This window comes from Pongo pygmaeus, chromosome 17 (assembly GCF_028885625.2).
Source record: "Pongo pygmaeus isolate AG05252 chromosome 17, NHGRI_mPonPyg2-v2.0_pri, whole genome shotgun sequence".
NCBI lineage: Eukaryota > Metazoa > Chordata > Mammalia > Primates > Hominidae > Pongo > Pongo pygmaeus.
This window is the reverse complement of record NC_072390.2, coordinates 80,799,508-80,820,252: the sequence shown is the minus strand read 5'-3', so window position 1 is coordinate 80,820,252 and position 20,745 is coordinate 80,799,508. Positions and strand designations below refer to the sequence as shown.

Sequence of the window (20,745 nt, the reverse complement as noted above, 5' to 3'; positions counted from 1 at the left end):
GGTGGGAGCATCCCTTGAGCCAGGAAGGTGGACGTTGCTGTGAGCCTGAGATCACACCATTGCACTCCAGCCTGAACAGAGCCTGACTATCTCAAATAAATAAATAAATAAATTAATTAATTAATTAATTATGACTTCTCCATTGACAGCCTTTATTTCTATTTTCTTATGTGATTTATCTACAGTATTTATCAGCATCTATTACACTCTTTTTTAAATTTGATTTTGTTGTGTCCCTCACTAGAATGTAAACTGTGTCATATTCTTCGTGTCTTTCTCTATCTTCATCTTCAGCTATTAAGACTACTCCTTGAATAGCTGTAGTCAGGATTTTCATGAAAAAGGTTAGACTAATAAAATACGGTGTCATGCACTTGTGAACCCCCATTGCAGTCTACATCAGTGACCCTCAAGGTGCTATCTTCAACCCACCAACGTCCTCCCAAATTCTACAGAAATTTTTGGACCACTGAATTTTCCATAGAAACTCTATATACTATTAAGGGTTAGTGCAAGTACCTGACTAATGTGGTATTCATAATCTAAAGTTAAGACACAATGGTCATTTGTAGATTAATTTGAAGTTCTACGAGAGACGTGGCTGTTAAGAAATAGTGCATTATTTTGCCAACCTCCTATGTTGTATATGTGTATAAAGTGATTTAAAAATCCTTTGTTTTCAGAAAGGACACTGGATGATGAGTGATGTTATAAGCTTTTCAGAATGTTCAACTATTGCTATTCTTGCTTATAATTACCTTTCTGCTAATTTACCTTTTATTATTGTCAATTTTCTTTTCTCTGGATTGTTCATTTGGTTGGATTCATTATCTAATAACAGAATGTTGAAGTGTTCATGCACTGTGGTCCAAATGCTTACTCTTTCCTAAATAGATAGAGTTGATATTTATTATTGCAGGAATTTGTGTTTGGGAATTCATCTACTCAATAAAATGTATTTATCTGTGGTCACTCTTGAACATACACAGAGCAGCATAACATCTGAGTGTTCTGATTCACACATTCCCAACTAAGGTTGAAGAAAGCAACACCCCTATCTATCCTCATTCTGCTTCCACATTGTAAACAATTATCCTTTTTGCAGTCTGTTTGGTGACACATTTTTCCTATTTTGTACTTTCTGTTTGTGGTTTTGCTGTTTAAAATGACCCCCAGACATAGCGCTGAAATGCTGTCCAGTGTTTCTAGGCACAAAAAGGCTGTGATGTGCCTTAGGGAAGAAACATGTATGTTAAATGAGCTTTTCCAGGCATCAGTTATAGTGTATTGTCTGTAAGTTTAATGTTAATGAATCAATAGTATATATTAAATAATGTATTAAATTACACAGAAACACACATAAAGCAAGGTTAAGAGTTGATCAGTTCATGAAAACGTTGGGACCATAGTCTCACAAGAATCTAAGCTCATATTTCCCCTAAGAGCAATGGTTCCCTATGCACCAAGTCAGTGTTCATGGTGTCTTCATAGAAATAACTATCATAGATGAGAGTCAACTGTACATGAATTATCACCCATCCAAAAGAAAATTTTGCTCTATTTTAATATACTTGTAAACCCCACATTCCACTTCTATCTACAAATAGAAATCCGGCTGAGTGTGGTGGCTCATGCCTGTAATCCCAGCACTTTGGGAGGCCGAGGCAGGTGGATCACTTGAAGCTAGGAGTTCAAGACCAGCCTGGCCAACATGGCAAAACCCCGTCTCTACTAAAAATACAAAAATTAGTCGGGTGTGGTGGTGCATGCCTATAATCCCAGCTATTCGGGAGGCTGAGGTGGGAGAATTGCTTGAACCTGGGAGGTGGAGGTTGCAGTGAGCCGAGATGGTGCCACTGCACTACAGCCTGGGCAATGGAGTGAGACTCTGTCTCAAAAAAAAAAAAAAAAAAAAAAGAAAGAAAAAGAGAAAGAAATCAACCAATAGGGTAGCTAGAAAAGTTGTTTGCTCTATTTGTAGTTCTCCCTCTTAAGTACCAGACAGCTATTAAGATGTGACAGAAGAATGATTTTAAAAAAGGAATAGAGTGCAAAAAGTGGAAAAGGTAAGAAAAAGGATTTGAATTACACGTATTATGTTTTATATTTCCTTCTCTCCAATAATGTAGCCTTTTAAAATGTCTAAAATGTGAAATAATTCCAAACTTGTACCAAAAAAGCCACATTCAAGTATATAAAATATTCTGTGTAAAAATAGTTATGTTATATATGCTTGCATATATTTGTATATAATTTATATGTATGGTCAGATTATTTCATGCTATTTAAAACATAAAATTTAAATGTTAACCTGATTCCTTATTTAAATTAATGCTTCTTTTCCCAATCATGTTTTATTGCCTGCCAAATGTGGTTGACATAAAATTAAATATATTTGAAATATATACAAAGAAAAGTAAAATGAGGCTAATCTAAGTAAAAGGGCAGTAAGCACCACTCTCTAATCTGAGGATTCAGTGTCAGTTCTCTGATAAACTGGCAATGATGTAGCCATGAGACAGAACCAAATTTAAGTTCTGCCAGATGTTTCTCCTAAAACACTGAAAGAGATGCAATTCTTCCTATTCCAACACCATCTTGGGAAGATTCTTATTTGTGTTTTATAGCTCCACTGACTTCCAAGGAGTATTGATGAAGAACATATGCGACTCAAGCGAAGATGGGACCATAGCTAGTGCAAATAAATGAGCATCAGAGATTTGGACAGAAAAATCCTCCTATTTTCTCTGAAAAAAAAAAAACAACAGGAATAGAGAGAGGCAAACAAGGCAGTTAAGGGTGCAAAACTGAAGGAGGAATTCTATCTCTGCAGTAGGCCCTTGCTTTTCCCTGAGAGTGTCAGCTTTCTTAAGAGTGAGACACCTGGGGCACATAATTTTAAAAGGTGCTCACTCTCAGAGTCCTTTAAGTGCTGATTGCAGAAGAGGAGAATTGAAGGATGGTGGATATCCTGGAAATAAAAAGAAACCAGTTTCCTCTGTGCAGTTTTTCCTGGTTTGGTTTTGTAATTTAGCCCATCATGTTCTATAATTCTGTAGGAATTCAGGGTTATATGCTTTTGAGTCAGTATGCACTAGGTTTTGTTTTTTTTGTTTGTTTGTTTTTTTTTTTTTGAGACAGCATCTCCTTCTGTCACCCCCATGCTGGAGTGCAGTAGCACGATCTCGGCTCACTGCAACCCCTCCCTCCTGGGTTCAAGGGATTCTCCTGCCTCAGCCTCCCAAGTAGCTGGGATTACAGGCACACACTACCATGACTGGCTAATTTTTTTGTATTTTTAGTAGAGACTGGGTTTCGCCATGTTGCCCAGGCTGGTTTCGAACTCCTGAGCTCAGGCAATCGGCGCCCCCTCGCCCTGCTTTTTTTGTTTTTTGGTTTTTTTTTTTGGAGACGGAGTCTCGCTCTGTCGCCCAGGCTGGAGTGCAGTGGAACCATCTCGGCTCACTGCAACCTCCACTTCCCAGGTTCAAGTTATTCTCCTGCCTCAGCCTCCTGAGTAGCTGGAATTACAGGTGCGTGTCACCATGCCCAGCTAATTTTTGTATTTTTAGTAAAGAGGGGGTTTCACCATATTGTCCAGGCTGGTCTCGAACTCCTGACCTTGTGATCCCCCGCCTCGGCTTTCCAAAGTGCTGGGATTACAGGCGTGAGCCACCACGCCCGGCTGGCACTAGTTCTAAATAAAAATAGTAATGATAGACACAGGTATCCTTAGCATTTTGTTGTAGATCAGCATAAAATATAAAGGAAAACTCATTTAGCCCCTGAAAAATACAGACTAAAATTGCTAAATGGCTGATAACACTTCTCAATGAGATACAATCAAGCTCTGACAAATGTGAATCTAGAATTTAGCTTTTCTAAGGAGACACTGCAACAAACCAACAAAGATGGCATTTGCAATGGCCATATTCTTATATACTCTTTAAAATTTAAAAATTACATAATAGTTATAATTTGGTGAGTAGTAATTATACTCTGGTGGTGGGTGGGAGGAAAGCATGCATTCCTACTAGAATTTTCATTTCATAAACGGCAGCGAGTAAGGGAGGAAGCATGTTACCCTAGGTAGTGATGAATTTGTGACGCAAATACAAGTATGCTTTCCACTTAACCAGATGCTTCTGCTTGGATGGATAAAACATAAATATATTCATTTGAGTGGATAAATTTGCTTCAGGTTTGAAGAGTTTTACTTTTCACCTGTAGGCTAGTCTCACTGCAGAGATCATATAATAAATCTCCTTTTGGAGACTCTGGAGCTTTTGGTGGGTTTGACACGCGTTTTATCAAGAAACCTTGAGTATTTGCATACTCAAATGTAGAGAGTTTGGCCTAAAACTCATGTACTTTTCATCTGGATATAGTCAACCGACATGATTATTTTTGTTTATGAAGAAATACTCATCTTCACATTTCCTTCAGCTTTATATTGCAGAATTACATTACAGGAAGCCCCTGTGGATAATTACTTTCAGCATCAGGTCTTTCATTTTATTTAACTTATGAAAAGAAGAGAAAAATAATCTCTGATCTTCATTTCTCTTCTGGTTTTTCTAGAACACCTGCTTACCCAAACTGATTTGTTAGCAATGGCAACTCCTAAAAGCCTGCCAATAGTTCCCCTTTTGGACAGTCTATGCTCCTCCCTCTACATGTCAGTAAAACTATTAGAATTGCAAAATACTTGGTTTCTACTCATTTATCTTTCCAAAGGTATAAAAATGCCTGTTTATAGAAGTATGTAAATTATATCAAGATGTTCAGCACCTTTTCCCTACAAACTGTCAGAATTTCACCACTCTAAAAATGCAATCAGTATTAATTTTGAATACTTAAGCTGCTGATATTTAAATGCTACCACTTGTGGAACTGAAATGAATTTGTCAAACTCAGATTCTGAATTTAGAACTTTATGAAGTATAGGATTGGTAAACCTCGGAGATATGATAGGTTGGAGCCAAACTTCAATGAATTCAATGATTCAATGAAGTTCTGACCCAAGGCATGGTCAAGAAAAAGAGAGAGAAAGAAGGAGAGAGAGTGAGAGAAAATTAACTGAGAGATTAACAAGCAATCTCATTTATCTAGTTCCATTAAGCATCACTTTTCTTCAGTAGAATCCTAATGACACTAGAATCTCTTGCCTCCTGGGAAACTCTCAAGAATTTCATTAGCTTTCAGGATTTGAAAAGTATTTGAGAATAGAACAATCCTCTCTCCTTCTCTCTTTCTCTGTCTTCTCTCTCTCTCTGTCTCTCTGTGTGTGTGTGTGTGTGTGTGTGTTCTGCACTTTCTTCAAATGTGTGATTCGAAAAGCTGTCCCATGTAATTTTAATTCTGATTTGATTCTGAATATGTAAACTATTAAAACAGCAGCCAAATCCTGTTAGTGTTTCTGGTATACATAAAATATTATTTGCTGGGCACAGTGGGGTGCACCTGTGGTCCCAGGTAATGACAAGACTCCATCTCTAAACAAAAATAAAATAAAGTATAAAATAACACGTATCACTCTTCAATAATTGCCAAAAGATATTTCCCAAGTATTACTCAAAAACAAATACCAAAAGGGATGTATGTGTTGCCAATTCTGTTCTTACTCTAATAATTTATAAATATAACCATTATCTGCTCTTTCCATCAGAAATGACTCTTATTTAATACTTTCTATATTTCAAAGAATTTTAGCAGGAGTTATCTGATTCAAAGCTGACTCCGACTTTAAGGAGGAGGGATACCTGGCATAACAGTCCCTTTTTGATAGACGAGAGAACAAGGAAAGATAATTTAAAGGACTTGTCTGTTGTCACCAAGTGGCCATTGTGATGACTCTTGCTTGAGTTCATCCTTGTTTTTTCCTTAGACCAAACTTGTCCAACCCAAGGCCCACAGGCTACATGCAGCCCAGGATGGCTTTGAATGCAGCCCAGCACAAATTTATAAGCTTTCTTAAAACGTTATGTATATTTTTTCTTCAATTCATCAGCTGTCATTAGTGTTACCGTATTTTATGTTTGGCCCAAGACAATTCTTTTCCTTTCAATGTGGTCCAAGGAAGACAAAAGATTGGACATCCCTGCCTTATCCTTTAGGTTGTTTTAAAAATATGCTTGAAAATAAAACACCTGAATTAGGCCAGTTACAGAAAGTAGCAATTCAATGCAAAATAAAAATATGTACCACTATTATTAACAACTAATCATTAATAAATGTCTGCTGTATATAAAACAAGAAGTTCTTTACATGTATTAACTTATTTAGTCTTGATAACAATTGTATTACGAGACCTATTGTTAAACCCATTTTACAGAAATTAAGCAGAGAAAAGCTGAGCCATTTCAAAGTTAATAGCAATGCTGAGACTCACAGTCATATCTTCCACACCCAGCACCACAGTGAAAACTACCAGGCTAAACTTCCTCTCTATGCACTGGCATAATCATAATTCATTATTATCTATGCCATCTGTGTTAGGTAACATAGCCAAAGACAACCATACAACATAGGAATTGCCACGTAACTTCCAATTCTCTATGAGAAAACAAAACAAAAAGCTTCCATCTTTCCATCTTACTTTTCTAAAATCCTTACTTTCTGGGTTCAACACTCATTTCCTGTCTGTATCTTCAAAACTGTACTTATCAGGAAACAAATTGAAATCTCCTTACTATCTTTGCTTTGAGAGAGAAGGATGTGTCATACATTGAACATTCCAGATACCCACAAACAACCTAGATCTTTTCTCCCTTCCCCGCCTCTTTTGCTATTATTTATTTCCTTCAGCTTGCTTTATGGAAGATTTTAAAATAAAGCCAGGACCATCACGGGAATTAGAGAGATGGTGATATTCATGATCCTGCATCATCAGGGTGGTATAACCATCATTCAAATCCAGTCCTCTCCTTCTCCCAGACCCCACATCTTTCCACTGGACTAGACTATCCTGGAACCCAGGGCTCTCAACATTGTCTGAGATATGAGAGTAGCTGTAGACACTCCCAATGACAGCCCCGAGGAAATCGTGCTGACTCAGGTACAACAGCTTCAGTACCATATGGAAAATGAAGTGTCAGGCCCCCACAGCTGTGCAATGTATTACCACTGCAATAGGCTACCATTCTGCTTGGAGGAGAGAGCATTTGAAAAAGGTCATTTTAATTTGTAAAACCAAATAAGAATGTAGAAGATCTGAAGGGAAGGGTAAGCAAAAGCAAATAACGGAATTTGTTAGGAAAGAAGAGATATTAGGTTTCTCATTTAACATTTTTTAAGAAAAATAATTTTTGAAGAGAGACATTTTGGCATAAAAATATTTAATTTTATTATAGCTTCCTTCAAGGTATTCACTAGTTATTTCTAATCATATATATTTAGTCTCAAATCCTATTTTTTCTTAGATTGTTTTCCTCAAGAGATGATCATAATATTCATAACAGTAATAATAATAATAATAATAATATCGTGGCTTGTATTAATAGAGGGATAGAATTTATGCCAATGTCAACAGAAATAAAAATCTTGATTTTTATTTTTTGAATTGACTTATGAATTATCACAGATTATTGAGGTTCAATGCTGACCTTCATATTTTAGGATGCTGAGAAGCAAGCCCAGCTAAGTATAAGGACAGTTTGAGAAGTCATGTCATACCAAATGCTTGGGAGCAATAATTATTTCATTTTTTTAAGTGTTCATTTAAAATTAGGGTGGGGATGTAAAAATGCTGCCTCCAAATATTTGAATAGCCAAATGTAATTTCACCTCCTAGAAATAAGTGTCATCCTAAAGCTCAAAATTCTCTCAGAGCAACGCTCATGGTTTCATGAGCTTCCCATACATGCAGTAACCACCCACTGAGAACATACAGATACTATGCTTGGATTGGACACAATCCCTTTCCTCATTAAGCTCACTAACTTTTAAAAATACATTTTCATACCATATTTCAGGCTTTCATGTGCATTTGTATTTCTTATGTGTACAACAGCCTTGTGAGGTTAGTATTGTTGTTCCTATTTTATAAATGAATAAAATGAGGAAATAGGCTGTTTGCTTGAAGTCGCATCATTTGTAAGTTAGGGAGCCAGTATGCAAACCCAAATCATGTGACTCTGAAGTGTGTATTTTTAAGACAATTCCTGCTTCCACTAAGAGATGGACCTCAGGCTACCTGATCACTCATTAGGGATTTGTACAAAGAATTTCTGTATTCAGGAACCTAAAGCAAATGAGTTTCAAAGCCCAAGACACTCTAATATTAAAATACAATAATAAGAAGAATATATTTTTTCTTTTTAGTGAAAATATGTGATATTCATATAATATTTATATTCAAGTTTAACGCATTTATATAATTTGATAAAATCATTACATGTGATTTATGTGCCTTTTATGACCAAAATTATATAATTTATACTTTTTGGTGAATTCCAAGACAATGCTTGGAAAAATAATAAAAAGAGCTGTTGTATGACTGTTGAACCTCTGAGGTAGCTTAAACTCCTTCCTCCTTAAACTTTCTATTCCTCACACACATGCCTTAGCTCTGGTTGAGCAGAAAGTTAAAAGTTTAGTAAAAAACTGAAAAACTGGACTTTATCGATGTACCCAGAGTTAACAGAGAAATTAAACATAAATTGGAAGCCATAGACAGTGTGAAGAGAGCAGCACTGAGAAAAATATACATATATTATAAGATGTTCATCATTCGAATATTGTTTTGGTCGTAAATATCCACTGTGAAATCTTAATTGGATCATAAACAGAATGCGCTTCCTCCTCTGACCCTAACCCTGAATCCACACTCACTCGTATGTATTTTCCATCATCAGTCTAGAAGGTAACTTAGCCTTTGTAATAAAGCTTGTGTTTTCAATTTTAATAGCAAGCTTTAAACTGTACCTCATCATTAGATATTAAACTTGTAAAAATCACTTTTCTAAGGTTGTATCTATGTCCTATAATGCAGTTTCTTTTATTTTATACCATATTACAGACTCTGTGTTTCATTATAAGCCTTATGTGTATGACTTTAGCTTTACAAATGTGATAATTTTTCAATGTGATAATTTTCATCTATTTCTTTGGTAATCATTTTTAACTGTTGATGGCTACATGTTCTTAGGTATAATTAAATCAAATCCCAACGACTAGAACTCCCCAGTATCTGCTTCTCCAGATTAAGCAAAACATATCAGTTAACCACCTAAATTCAGCTCTTACGATTCAGTTGAGAAAATTATGTAAACTGCGTCAGGGATAGAGTAGATGAGAAATACAGAACTGAGTTTCTCAGATATTTTACAGGAAAGAAAACGCCGATTTTTATCTTATTTCTTCTTCATTTCAAAGAATCAAGTGCGGAATGTGTAATCTTTTCTTCTCCATACACATTCCACTCCAATATGGACCCTTAAATGACTCACAAATCAGAAAAATCTAATTTAAGCATGGTTTGACTAATTTCACTGGTGATCATCACAAATCTTTCAAACTCACATCTGTTGAACATTATGTATGTGTTGTCCAAATTTTGATTGTGTGTTTTCAGTTAAATACCTTAAAACATGTCAGCATTTTAACGAAGGAGATAAGCAAACATTCTAAGGGAAGCATTCTTATCAGATAATTCTGCACTGTTTACACACACAACTTGCTAGAATGATGTTAATCATTTTGGTTCTAGTACTTTAATTACCATTCCTGTAACACAGCCCCATCTTGAGAAATTACTCTTCTGCATTTATCTTACAAAAGATAAAGATTCTAGCCTAACTAGAAATGGAGATGGCCTCCCCATACTGGTTTGTTTTCCCCCAATGTCTTTTGGCTCTCTCTTTTTTTTTGTTTATATGGCAGAAGGACAGAAGGTAATTCTCAGGCCCTTGGCCTGAGACCTACAGCCGATTGAAGCAAACGTGAGTAAAATTTCTAAACCTTCAGTTAAACTATTTTTCTAATACTATTTTTTTTTTTCTTTTGAGGCAGAGTCTCACTTTGTAGACCAGGCTGGAGTGCAGTGGCATGATCTTGGCTCACTGCAGCCTCCACCTCTCGGGCTCAAGTGATTCTTCTTCCTCAGCCTCTCAAATAGCCGGGATTACAACAGGCACATGTGACGATGTCCAGCTAATTTTTTGTTTGTTTGTTTTTTATTTTTATTTTATTTTATTTTTTTACTAGAGATAGGGTTTCACCATGTTGGCCAGGCTGGTCTCAAACTCCTGATCTCAAGAGATCCACACATCTCGGCCTCTCAAAATGCTGGGATTACATGCGTGAGCCACTGTGTCCGGTTCTAATACATTTTTGAAATTGCTGTGTAAACTTCTACTTGTTAAAACTAAACTATAGATTACATTATTATTGTCAACAATTACTTGTTATTCGTTCATTTATTATGAATTATAATGAATTTAGGTACTTGCTATGAACTGAGTTGTGACCCTCCCCCCTTCAAAATTCATAAACTGAAACCCTAACTCCCAATGTGACTGATTTGTAGGTATGTCTTTTGCAAGTTAACTAAGGTTAAATGAGATTATATGGTTGGGACCTGAATCCCGTAACACTGATAGTCTCATTAAAAGAGTAAGAAATTTTTCTCTTCTGCCATGTGAGGACATGGAGAAGGCTGTGCTGTCCTCAAGCCAAGAGCACTCACCAGAAACTGACTTTGCTGGCACTTTGTGGACTTCTCAGCCAGAACGATGAGAAAGAAACTTCTATTGTTTAAGTTATCTAATCTGATATTTTGTTATGGAAACCAGAACAGACAAATACATACTGAATTTATATCTATCTTCAAAATATGAATGGTTGGTATTATGACAAAGTAGTATTCATTTTAGTTCTAACTCTTCTAAAATTTTAAGATTTGAAAAAATGATAATTATTCAATGTAGACATCTGATATGCCTTCTAGCTCTTCTCAATTATAATTCTAATGCTGTTCCATTATTCTACTTATTTTATTACCAAACATATATATTACTTGAACTCTAATATAAGAACATCACCTTTCTAATTCACAAGGCTTTCCAAAGATTTAATAAAATAAGTACTGACTAGGCAACAGGAATATAAGTTTTAAGCAACAATAATTAGAAGAAACTGTCATTACTAATTTATTTCAACATTGAATATAATTCCATGAGTTGTTTAGATTTCAACCCTGTAAATATATTGACATGTAATACATCAGATTGTAATGTCTTGTGTTAGTTCTTCAACATACAGGATTCTAAGTGTTTATTATTCCAAAACAATGTTTCGTTTGTAATTATGATGGCTAAGTATTTGGGGCCCAACCTTACAATGCAAAACAATTCTTTAGATTTTGTAGGCAATGTGGGGAGAAAGCTCTTATTTTAAACTCTATATTAGTGAAAACTTTCTTGCAATTCTGGACTATAAAGAATACTATTGCATGGTTCAGAAATAAAAATAAGCAAAATCAATTGCCCTTTGACATCTTAAATTGATGTATTTTTGAGAAACACAGTCAATTGCTGCATAAAATTATGAACATTACTTAACTGTCTTATAGATTTAAATCTGGCTCACACCCCTCATTCTAAACGTGGACAACAGATTGTACTCAATCAACCCTTGCACCTCCCTCAAACCAGCAGTAGTATTTATTCCCATCTGTAATGAGAGTTTAGGTTATTTTATATCTCTTTCAAGATTTTAGAACTTTCAGATAATGTTCATTCCGTGAAGGAACCTGGCAGACACCACCTTAACCAAGGTATCAAATTCAACATCATTAAGAATGAGTCACGTCAACATCCTCTATCTTCTGACGTGATACAGTGAGAAGGGAAAAGCATCACTTCTGTCTTATACTTGCCAAAAATACATTCCCTGAAACATATGCATTAAGAAGAAACATGAGACAGGCCCATATTATAAGATGTTCTACCCAATTATGGGTCAAGAATGACAACGAAAGACTAAGGAACTATCCCAGACTGGAAAATATAAGGAAACAGGACAGATGAAAGGTGTGATATTGAACTGGTTCCTGCCAGAAACAAGTATTTAATACTTTATTAGAACAACTGGCAAATTTTGAATATATGCTGTTAATTGGTAAATAGTATTGTACCAATGTTAATTTCCTAGCTTAAATAATTGCTGTAGTCACGTAAGATATCACTACTTGCAAAAGCTGGATTAGAGAATAGCACTTTGCAACTTATCTATAAGTTTGAAATTAGTTCAAAATAAAAAAGTTTAAAACTTTACCAATTTGATCACATTTTACAGACGAGGAAATGAAAACTTATTGTTTCAGGGCTGTGTTTAAAATAACGAGAAAATTGCTACTTTAACCTGGAGTTTCTGCTTACTGATCTTTCTACTATATAAAGCTTCTCTCAATATAGTTTTAGAAAACTCTGCCCTATTTTCTAAGAAGATAATTTGCTTTTGCTTTGATTTGAAGATTGTATTAAAAAGACACAAAAATCACAGAGGTGCACCAGGTGTCCTCATGCAAGCGTTTGTTCTTGGATCTGTGAGTTCTTCCTCTGTGGGAACCACCTCCACAGCTGTTAGTTAGTTTTGGAATTTACTGCTTTCCACTGCCATGGGGTTACCTGCTTGGCTTATCAACCAGACTGTGAATTTTATGAAAGAGTTTATTTTTTAATGCTTCTATCTAGCACATTATCAATCACAGTATAAGTGTGTGATAAATATTTGAAAAAAAAGGAGAAAAACAAGAAGAAAGAAAACACAGGGTAAGTTTAGCAGCATACAAAAGAGATTTTCTTGGATACAATGTTAACCATGTTTGTACAAACTAGCGTTTCTCTCAGGTAATCAACCTAAGGCATATAATCAATATAAATCATACAAAACAATGAAGACCCAATTTCTCCCAGTATAGTCCTTGCCTACATATGCTCAACCCAGCAAAGTCTCAGTGACTGTCCTGCTGCTTATCTAATTCTGTCGTGTATCCTGGTGAGTCACGGAGGGCTGCAGATCCTGTGACTCTGTATCTATGAGCAATGCACATAAAGCTTGTCCAAACAATTACAGTGCACTTTGTAGAGAAAAAAACTCAATCATCGTTTCAGTTTATATCTTGTTATTTGCACCTAAAACCTCAATATAAATACAATGTTAAAACACAGCTAATATACACTTTGGGAGGCCGAGGCGGGCAGATCACGTGAGGTCAGGAGTTCGAAACCAGCCTGGCCTACATGGTGAAACCCTCGTCTCTACTAAAAATACAAAAACCATCCAAGTGTGGTGGTACATGCCTGTAGTCCCAGATACTGGGAAGGCTGAGGCAGGAGAATTGCTTGAACTGGGAGACGGAGGCTGCAGTGAGCTGAGATTGCATCACTACATGCCAGTCTAGATAAGAAAGCAAGATTCCATCTCTAAACAAGAACAACAACAACAAAAAAAGACTATAGACTGCATTTGAAAATGTTTGCTGTTTTCATCACAAAACAGGAGGCAAGTAGATTGCACATAAATACAAACATTGTTAAAAAGGCAGAATTTTTAAATGATTTTGATCAACATACACAGACAATCAGGAAATGTGGAGCCCAATCTACAGTATCTAGTTTGGCTATAATCAGGCATATAACTGAAAGTCTTCCACTCTGTCCAACTTTTAGCTGTATAGTTAAAGCCTTTGGTAATTATAACCTTCATTTCTGAACTAAGATGACTTTTTAAGTTAATTAGCCATATTAAGCTGAATAAATGGTGGATTTCTGCATTTTAATGGCACAATCTAACATGTTATTTACAAAATGGTAAGAAAAAAACAAAATAACAATGTATTTGTTTATTGGAGTATTACAAGAGCTGAATATAACTGCCAAGAAGTATTTCTAAAAATCTGAACTTATTTGCATCTGATAGAGCTGATCCGTGTCCAAATTCCTCTTGAAATCACCAGGAATTCCACACATTTATCAGCAAACTGACAGTGAAAAAGCGCCTTTACAAATTAACTCTGGTTGTAAAGTTATTATGAAAATGGGGTTTCTACTCATTCCTAGAAAAAATAAACTGTCTTTTGTTTTCTTCTAAGAGTTGATCTGGCATTAGGCAATCTACATTTTCAGAGGACACTTTTCCTGTTTGTCTTTTCTCAATAAAATCTATAACCTGTAAATTTCGCTATGATGACTATGCTCTTTCCTGTCGCTCATACTTGGCATTCATTATTGACCTTTTCTGTATCTAATATAAAATTTTCCAGTTAAGGAATCTAATTTGTAACCCAAGTTTTTAAAAATAAACACAACCTATTTTCAATATGAAACTTTCTTTTTTTGGAACACTGAATGTATCTTTAGATATCAGGAGGTAGATAATTTCTTGGTGAGAGATACTGCTGAGGTATAATTAAATGCATTGAAAATGCTCACCAACGCTTCCAAGTAAGCTTAAATTTAAAGCTAAGCCAATCCTGCAAACTGCATTTCTATGTATTTGATTTCTACTGGGGTAATAGGTATAAATTTTCCCTGAATGAGTTAGGAAGAAAGGGGAGCAGCAAAAAAAAAAAAAAGAAAAAGAAAAAAAAAACAGAAAGAGTGATGTTAACAGCTAGGGAAGCAACTGTAGAAGAGGCACGAAGCACACATTTCAGTGAAAGTAATGGCCTGGGCCACAGGGATCGGCTGGCAGCCCATTACAGTTAGGAAAGATGAAAAACACTTAATACCTGGAACAGAGGCTGAGTAGTTTTGTAGACAATTTTTTTTTTTTTTTTTTTACGTCAGATAGTTACAGGACGTTAAGTGAGTAATGCCAAGGTGATTAAAAGACTGGGCTGAAAAAATGCAGTGCTATCCAATGAAATGGGTGGAAACTGTGCCCTCCTATGTACTGTAAATAGTCACGGGAGGTGTGATATAAAGTGAAAAGGAAAAAAGAAAGGGTCCTCCCCCCTTCCTTCTCCCCACATAAAAACAAGAAAACAGGCATGATGGTAATTAAAACATACATGTAAGGAAAGGGGCACTATTATTTTTTAAAACATAACTGAGAGTAACATCCAAGGACTCCTTCCTTAAGTCTATACATTTATCAATTTATTTCACAAGAAATTGATTAAAACAGAACTCAGAGTAACATCCAAGGACTCCTTCCTTAAGTCTATACATTTATCAACTTATTTCACAAGAAAATGATGGGAAGCAAATGATAAAGGTTGCACCATCGGAGTCTAGCATAGCCCAGAAGTCTGTGCCCGGGTGGTTCCTGAGTAAGGGTTCTAGAAGCACTCCTGGTCCCATTCAACAGAATGTTCTACTTTGGTCTTTGGTTATCATATGTAAAAACCAACTCAGTAAACTACCTAAAATAATATGCTTGAAAGCCATATTGTAGCCTCATTATCTTCAATGTCTTAATGACCAAATTTTATTGACTGAAGAGTCATTTAATTGATCTTGCTGGTCACCTGCCATTAACATGGACTTGAAATTTGAAAGTCTTAAAAGACTCACAGATATAATTTCTGTGAATTTTTTACCCACTAATTATATCTCTGCCATTTAGTTTAATTGTATATAAATAATTTCTAAAAGCTGATTAAGCACCCCCAAAACAGACATTCCTATAATTAACTGGAATAAATATAAACACTATTAGAACATAAAATAATACCGGCTTTCATCTGAGGAATCACACAGATAACATCTGACATGTAACAAAATAGATGATCCATAACTAAGTTAATTTATAAATAATACGTAATGAAATATAAAATATAATAATGTCCAGAGTAATTGAATGTAGGTCATAAATACTTTAATCAGATTTATTCAGTAACAGAACTGAATTGTAGATACCATTTTTCTATTTTATAGATTAGAAAACTAAAACTTAATGATATTAGGCAATTTGCCCCCAAGTTATACAACTAGTAGAAAGTGGTGGAGCAAGAAAATAAAAATGATGTCAATTTGACACATACGGTAGTTATCCATTATGTGATCAAGTTAAGGTACAAAATGTATCGAAGTCATCACTTATATTTTCCAAATTACCCAAATAGCTAGATTGTGTTAGGATGACTAAGAGTGTGACCATCTAAGTAGCCTAGGTTGAATATACATCTGTGAAAAGCACTGATTAATTAGGTTCTTTCTTTTCTTTCTATGATTATCTGCCCAGCCATTTCTTCACATCTTCTTCTATAATTTTTATTTCTTTCTGTCCTATAAACATTTCTGGGCATAGACATCACCTCCCAAAACTAAAAAAAAGAAAAAAAAAAGAAAAAAGGAAAAGAAAATGTGTCTATTTACCCAAGTAATAAAAAATGTACTTAAGTCAAGTTATTGTTATATCTCTGCTTATTCAGACCACCAAATTATTAATAAAAAGAATCATTTCATCATCTCAAATATAAAATCTATAGTACTCAAGTTCTCTGCCATTTTTTTCCAAGGATATATGAAAATTGTTCCTGGAAGGCCTTGCATTTTTCTCTCTTGTGTACAAATTCTCCTTCCATCTCAAATTATGTTACAGCCCTTTTTCTGTATTTTAGTCAATGTTTTAAAAAATTAAATCCATTTCCATCCTGGACAATTTACTACGAAAGGCGATATTGAACTCCCAATGTACAGCATGCAAAAGATAAACACGAACTAACTTCTGTCATGTAAATATAAGTGACCTTCTTTGATTAGTTGAAAGGGAAATACATAATATTTCTTGTTACCTAATCAAGAAACTACACAATTTCTCTTAGAAAAATAACACCTTTGCCCAACAACTTTGTTTGCATATGGAATTTAAGTAACATAGGGACATATCTCTTCATAATTTTAAATTGACTTATAGGAGTTTTATGGAATAAGCATTCTGAATTACTATGAGAAGTTTGTGAAATTCAAAAGGGCATTTAAATTTTAAAACTATATTGATTTTTAAAATGTCAACTTCACCCAAGCAACTCTATTTAATACCAAATTAAATGGCATTTACTTTGGAAACAGTTTTGCTGCTTTTAGAAAATTTTACATTGTCACAAAATATGATTTTGCTTAATAACTATTACTTCCTTTTATACACTACTTGAATATTATAGATCTGTCCATTTAAGAAAATTGGATGACGTTGTTAAATGTCCATTAAAAATGAATGAAATTAAGCGCTAGTTTCCTAATCAAATCCTAATCATTATGGTTACTCCTCTCAATTTCTTTATAAGAAAACAAGTAAAAAGACAGTGAGACAGAAATTTAGCATATATATGTGCAGTAAATATGATGGTGTTACCAGTAGAATGGCTATAAAAAATATATTTGTACACAAAACAAACACCTCTGTATTTACATAAGCTTAGGTAGGAAAATGCTGTAACTGGACCAAAAAAAAAAATCCTAATTCACATCGCTAGAAACCTTTAACTTATTAACGTCCTTTTGTTTACAAGGCAGTAAAAGTCAGTAATTATAAAATATAGAGACATTAAAATGAAATAATAAATATAATACAAATTACCTTGATTGATGTAGATGCTCATCAACAAACATAATTTTGGCCCTTACTTAAGGTGTGATCAAACGAAAAAAGGACCCATGGAGTAAATCACCAAGATTAGGCCTCTATCTTTTAAAGTTGAAAAATTGATTTATAGATAAACTCATTAGGTAGCTATGCTTCATTTTACCAGGAAGACAAATATAAAACTGACAGAGTGAAGCGTAAAAATACAGAGGCACAGATTTCGTGCTAATATATCCTATTTAGAAAACCTTCACCAGTACTCAGTACCAAATTGAGAAATTCAGTAGGCCTTTACAAATATTAAAATAATTGAACCAGAAGTAGAATAGGAACTGGGAACATGATATGCCAAATGGCAGAGAGAAGGCCATGTTTTCTAGAAGCACCTTTTGGTTTAGGAAGCTCTCCAGTGAAAATCTCCTTCTCAAATATTAAGACAGAAGGAAACCGTGAAAAACAAAATGTCCATCCAGCTAACACTTGGTCACCCAATAAATACACCATGAACTGCCCATCACTTGTCTAATATCATTTCTAACTGACTTCTGTCCATGATCATTTTTAATCCAAAGGAAAATGTTTAAAGCAACCTAACACACACACACACACACACACACACACACACCTCTATCAAAACAAGACTGCTAAGAAAAGTGGGTTTAAATTGTTCATAATTTAGAAACATTAGGGTCAATAGTTTCACTTTGCAGTTTTTCCACTGCAAGTATCAGGAGAGGACACCTAAGCATTAATGTTAGTCTGGACATCATTTTCGTAATACCTCAAAAGCAGCAACTGAAATCAACTGGCTGTAAGAACCTACTACTCTTCATTTTTTATGAATAGTCTTGTTCTACTTTGGTAATGATAGTTTATCAGTGTGTTACGACCATAGTAAACTAGGCCTCTGTAGAATCCTCATCTGTTTCTAGGAATGAAGCATCATTCCCTAACACACAGCTTCACTGTAATGAATATTATACCTTGATTGCAACTGCGCAGTGGCTATCGCCAAAAACCTTCACAAGCTCTTTCATAGAAACGATATCTTGTGTTTACCATCCCCATAGCAAAAAATAAATTATATATATATATATATATATAGCAGTTTTTCATCCAACCACAGACATGGACAATAATCATTTACAACTTTGAAAGGTCACAACACCCTACCTTTCCTACATAGAGGGGGTCTGAACCCATGTATTCCTCCAGCACAAAGAACTGATTCCACACCCAGCTGCGCTTGGTCCGGGACCTCCCTGATTGGAAATAGGGCTTTGATCTGGACCTTGAGAGTTCTGCTTGACTCATCCCAGAAAAACACAGGAAAAGAGCTATTAGCTGCAGAAAATGGCAGAACTCCACTTTGCCCAACTTCATCTTTTTTTTCTTTCTTTTTCCTGTGTAAGAAAAAAACCTTGACAAGAGAAAAGGCACAGTTCCAGTTGGCTCAGTAGCTCTTGCCTCTGGCAGGGTGTCAGCTGGGAGTCCAGAGATAATAATTTGTAGAGTGTTGGATTGGAAGAGGTCACCACTGCTGAACAGCCTTCGCCAAAGAATGGTGTAATAAGTACCTATCAGAACAAAGAGAAGAGCTGGTGTCAGGAACAAAAACACATAATAATATTCAGCATTCATTGACTAACCTACTACTGATTTTCTTAAGACTATATAAATTTCCTAAGATTATACAAATATCATAATTTGTGTAATTAAAATATTAATTATATACTTAGAAAATTATAATAAACATTGATATATTTGTGAATTACATAAATACAGCTGATGCAGAATTATCTTCATTTCATAACACTACTTTAAAATATCACTTTTCCTTTAGGGCATTTTATTTGAGCATATGGTTTATTTTACACAAATGTAGCGGCATCATTTTAAAAATCATTTTAATGTTAGCCTTTATTTTTTTTCTTTTATATTACAGTGATTTTCATTCATTGGTATTAGAATGTGAAAGCAAAGCAACTCAAAGCAGAAATTTAACCAAATGGGAAGGACATATGCTGGTTTAAATCTCTTCTGTGAAACTGTAAAGAGAAATAAAGAAGTATGAGGTGATGCAAAACTGGTTGATTGATTCTGAGTCACAGAACACCAGCTGTTTTGATGTGTTCTGATTTGATTGTGATCAGCTGAAAAGCTCAGTAGTTTCCATTTTCCACTCTTCGAACTTATTGTCATGTATACTGTGTAGCATGTTAGGTTATGCTATTGCATTGCGGTTATTTGCTATTTTACAATTATTTATTGAGCATCTTGCAGCATGAGTTGTGCATAGTAGGGCCTCCCTAAATAAACATTTATAGAATTGAATTATGTTGATCAACAGAAGAGTGAGAAAACAGCTGTATTTGTGAGGCCCATTCATTGCTGGCAGGCACCCAGGAGGTGCTTGAGCGGAAGCATGGAAAAGCCCTTTTATTCTAATGTCTATTTATTTCAGTTACAGAATTCTGATTATGCAAGAGATATAAAATCAGTTACAAAACAAATTTTCAAACATACCCCTAAAACACAAAGGAATGAGAATATATGACAAAGTCCTCACTTAAATCACCATGTTGCACTTTGGTTCACGAATTCATTTTACTTCCTATAAATAAATCAACAATAGAACGATTAAGGCAAAGAAGTATCATTTGCCTATTTCTGGGTTTTTTTTTTTTTTGAGGAAGAGGAGAAAAATATAGTGTTGAGAACATAAAGCCAAAAGATGTCTCCTATTAAGGCAGAAAATGCACTATCCTCATAAGCTTTTCAGTCTTTCTACCTGTCCCTTCTGTAAGAGGAGTGTCTGTTATACAATAAAAAAAAATTTTGATAGTCAAATTTCTTAAGAAAATACTATATGAAGTAAAAGAAATGTGAAACAAATATATACATACATACGAATTTATCAAATTTTTAAATAGTTCACACAACTAGAAAAAACAGGTTCCAATGACTTTGTTCAATGAACTGTTAAAATGAATGCATACATTTAAAAATATATATCTATAAAGTTTTGATATTCCAGAGGGCATTTAAGGAAAATCCAATGTTCATCTAATTACTGTACCTGAGAGCCACCAGAATGGTAACTCTTAACTGCAACCTGTGCAGAGAACACAATCTCCCCAAATCCAGATACCCTATCCAAGGATCAAAAATAAATTTATTCCATTTAGAAACCACCCTAGAGGGCCAGTT

At 34.8% G+C, this 20,745-nt stretch overlaps 1 protein-coding gene across 4 annotated transcripts in view; it reads right to left on the bottom strand.

Annotated features, from left to right (window-relative positions):
- CDH7 (cadherin 7) overlaps positions 1 to 20,745 on the bottom strand; it is a 138,790-nt gene that overhangs the window by 107,249 nt on the left and 10,796 nt on the right. For all 4 annotated transcript variants that reach the window (XM_054461399.1, XM_054461397.2, XM_054461398.2 and 1 more), the window contains exon 2: positions 18,709 to 19,112. In XM_054461399.1, coding sequence (XP_054317374.1) covers positions 18,709 to 18,918 — 210 coding nt within the window. In that variant the 5' untranslated portion in view covers positions 18,919 to 19,112. The remainder of the gene's footprint in view (positions 1 to 18,708; positions 19,113 to 20,745) is intronic.